The sequence below is a fragment of the Phodopus roborovskii genome, unplaced genomic scaffold (genome assembly GCF_943737965.1).
Source record: "Phodopus roborovskii unplaced genomic scaffold, PHOROB, whole genome shotgun sequence".
Lineage (NCBI taxonomy): Eukaryota > Metazoa > Chordata > Mammalia > Rodentia > Cricetidae > Phodopus > Phodopus roborovskii.
The window spans coordinates 14231445-14233319 of NW_026125059.1; the positions used below are offsets into that span (position 1 = coordinate 14231445).

Genomic DNA, 1875 nt, shown 5'->3' on the forward strand with positions numbered 1-1875 from the left:
GATGCATTAAACAGAGGAATCTGAGACAAACTGACAGCTCAGGGAGCTTGCACTGCCTATACCGGGAGCTCGCTTCACCAGGGAATGGAGCTCAACTCCATAAACTTTGCAATGCAGCACATGCTTTGCTGTAGGACTCACTACCAATCCTGTAATGGAACCAGGAAGCTCATCGTGTACCAGCTATAAACACTGGGGTAGATGTCTCTGCTGTGTGGTAAGACACTTACCTCTAAATGTGTCCTTGTCCTTGACTGATTCATGAATGTGTTATTCTGTGAAGACATCTTGATGTAGGACTACCCCTCCTCTTGGACAGTAGCACATCCCTTGAGCTTGATGGACATGCTTTCTGTGAATTCCACCCTGTATTTGCTCTTGAAACTGCACAGCATAGCCATCATAGGCTTGGGAGTACTGTCTAAAATGTGGAAAGAACTCTGCTGTTTTCCTGGCCCAGCCAAGCTTTCTTTTGAGCCCGTGGATCTTTTTATGCTGTTGATGCACTTGGGCCCGGTCTTCATCCAGGGAATATTCTTTGCCCTTGATTTGCTGAGCAGCCTCTTCTTGGAGAGTTAGTTTTGCCTGGTAGGATTTCAAAGGGGCGCTGAGGGACTTCAGCTTGATTTGTGATTTCACCTGGCCTAGGGTCTTTAGCTGGCCTGTTTGGGACTTCAGTTGGGCTTCACCAGATTTTACTTGGGGTTGGGATTTGATCTGTGACTGGGATTGAAGTTGGGATTTTTGTTGGCTAATCTTGTCTTCTTCATCACAAACTATGTCTTCATTTAACCCTGTCTGCTCCTGTGAACTCTGAGTCTCCCCGACTTCAGCAGCAACATTTTGGCCATATGCATACTGCTTAGTCTGCACAAAAATGCTTTCTTCTGATGCATCTTCCTGTGCTCCTTCAGGCTCGTAGTGGAAATGGCCTTTTTGGATAAATACAACGGGGGATGTTTTTACTAGCAAGTGTCCTTTTGTCCCACCTGGTAATTGATAACAAGAATGTTTGAGTTACACTCTCTGTACAGTGCCCTTTCTAGTCTTACTCTAGAATTTTCCCCATCAACCCGCCGAGGTACCCACAAAGCATGTGCGTTTGGGTGGAGAAGAGTCAAAGTCCATCAAGATCGCCCTGTGGAGGGTTCTTGTCACTGCCAGAACACCCTAATTCTCCCTGAGTGCCTTCCTGCCAGGTGATTCCTTGCACTCACCATAGACTCCTACTGAAGCTGCTTGCTTCTCCAGAAGGAGGAGCAGAGAAAGGCTGAAGAAGATGGACTTCATCTCACCAGGAGGGGCCTTCACTGAGAGCTCAGCTGACCTCTGCTTTATATGTTCTCTGCTGGGTGCATAGATGTGGCTGGAGTCACCGAAGCCCTCACCCGTCCCTACTTATCTGGCCTGCTGGCTTCTGCCTTCTTCTCAGTAAGAGATATTGTCAATATTCCTAGAGACGACAGATACAAGATGTCATAGGCATCTTTGTCTTACCCCTACATGTCCTAGAAAATTTTTATCATCACTTCAAGATCATCACATGATGTTTCCAGAAGAAATTCAAGGCAGAGATCACAAGAGTAACCAGGGCCTGTCCAAGATTTAGTAGTTCAAGTGTGGGGCCTAGTGCACTGCACCCTTAGTTAGATGTGCCCCAAACATGCTGTGCACATGTGTGTTTTTCAAAATGAGATGGACACACATGCCTCCTCTCAAAGGGCCTATTTGCAAAGGTTAAAATAAGACACAGGAAAGAAGGCAAATTTAAGGGTTCCAAAGAAAATTTCAATAACAATAACTGAGATACAGCTGCATGTAAGTAACCCTAAAATGCCTGACCTTTCTACTGACTTGTGTGAACTCCCCCCCCAT

The 1875-nt window shown here is 46.0% G+C and overlaps 1 protein-coding gene across 1 annotated transcript; it reads right to left on the minus strand.

Annotated features, from left to right (window-relative positions):
* Positions 1 to 270: 270 nt before the first annotated feature.
* LOC127225247 (seminal vesicle secretory protein 3A) lies at positions 271 to 1360 on the minus strand. The gene is made up of 2 exons (XM_051188613.1): positions 1218 to 1360; positions 271 to 989 (listed from the first exon to the last, which is right to left on the minus strand). Exons 1-2 carry the CDS (start codon positions 1288 to 1290, stop codon positions 271 to 273), a joined length of 792 nt encoding a protein of 263 aa, XP_051044570.1. The 5' UTR covers positions 1291 to 1360.
* Between the last annotated feature and the right edge of the window lie 515 nt (positions 1361 to 1875).

Excerpts from the sequence above, each read along its gene's own strand:
- LOC127225247 (XM_051188613.1), bottom strand. The coding sequence starts at position 1,290 with ATGAAGTCCATCTTCTTCAGCCTTTCTCTGCTCCTCCTTCTGGAGAAG. Across the intron at positions 990-1,217 it reads AGCTTCAGTAGGAGTCTATG|GTGGGACAAAAGGACACTTG; the intron begins GTGAGTGCAAGG and ends ATCAATTACCAG.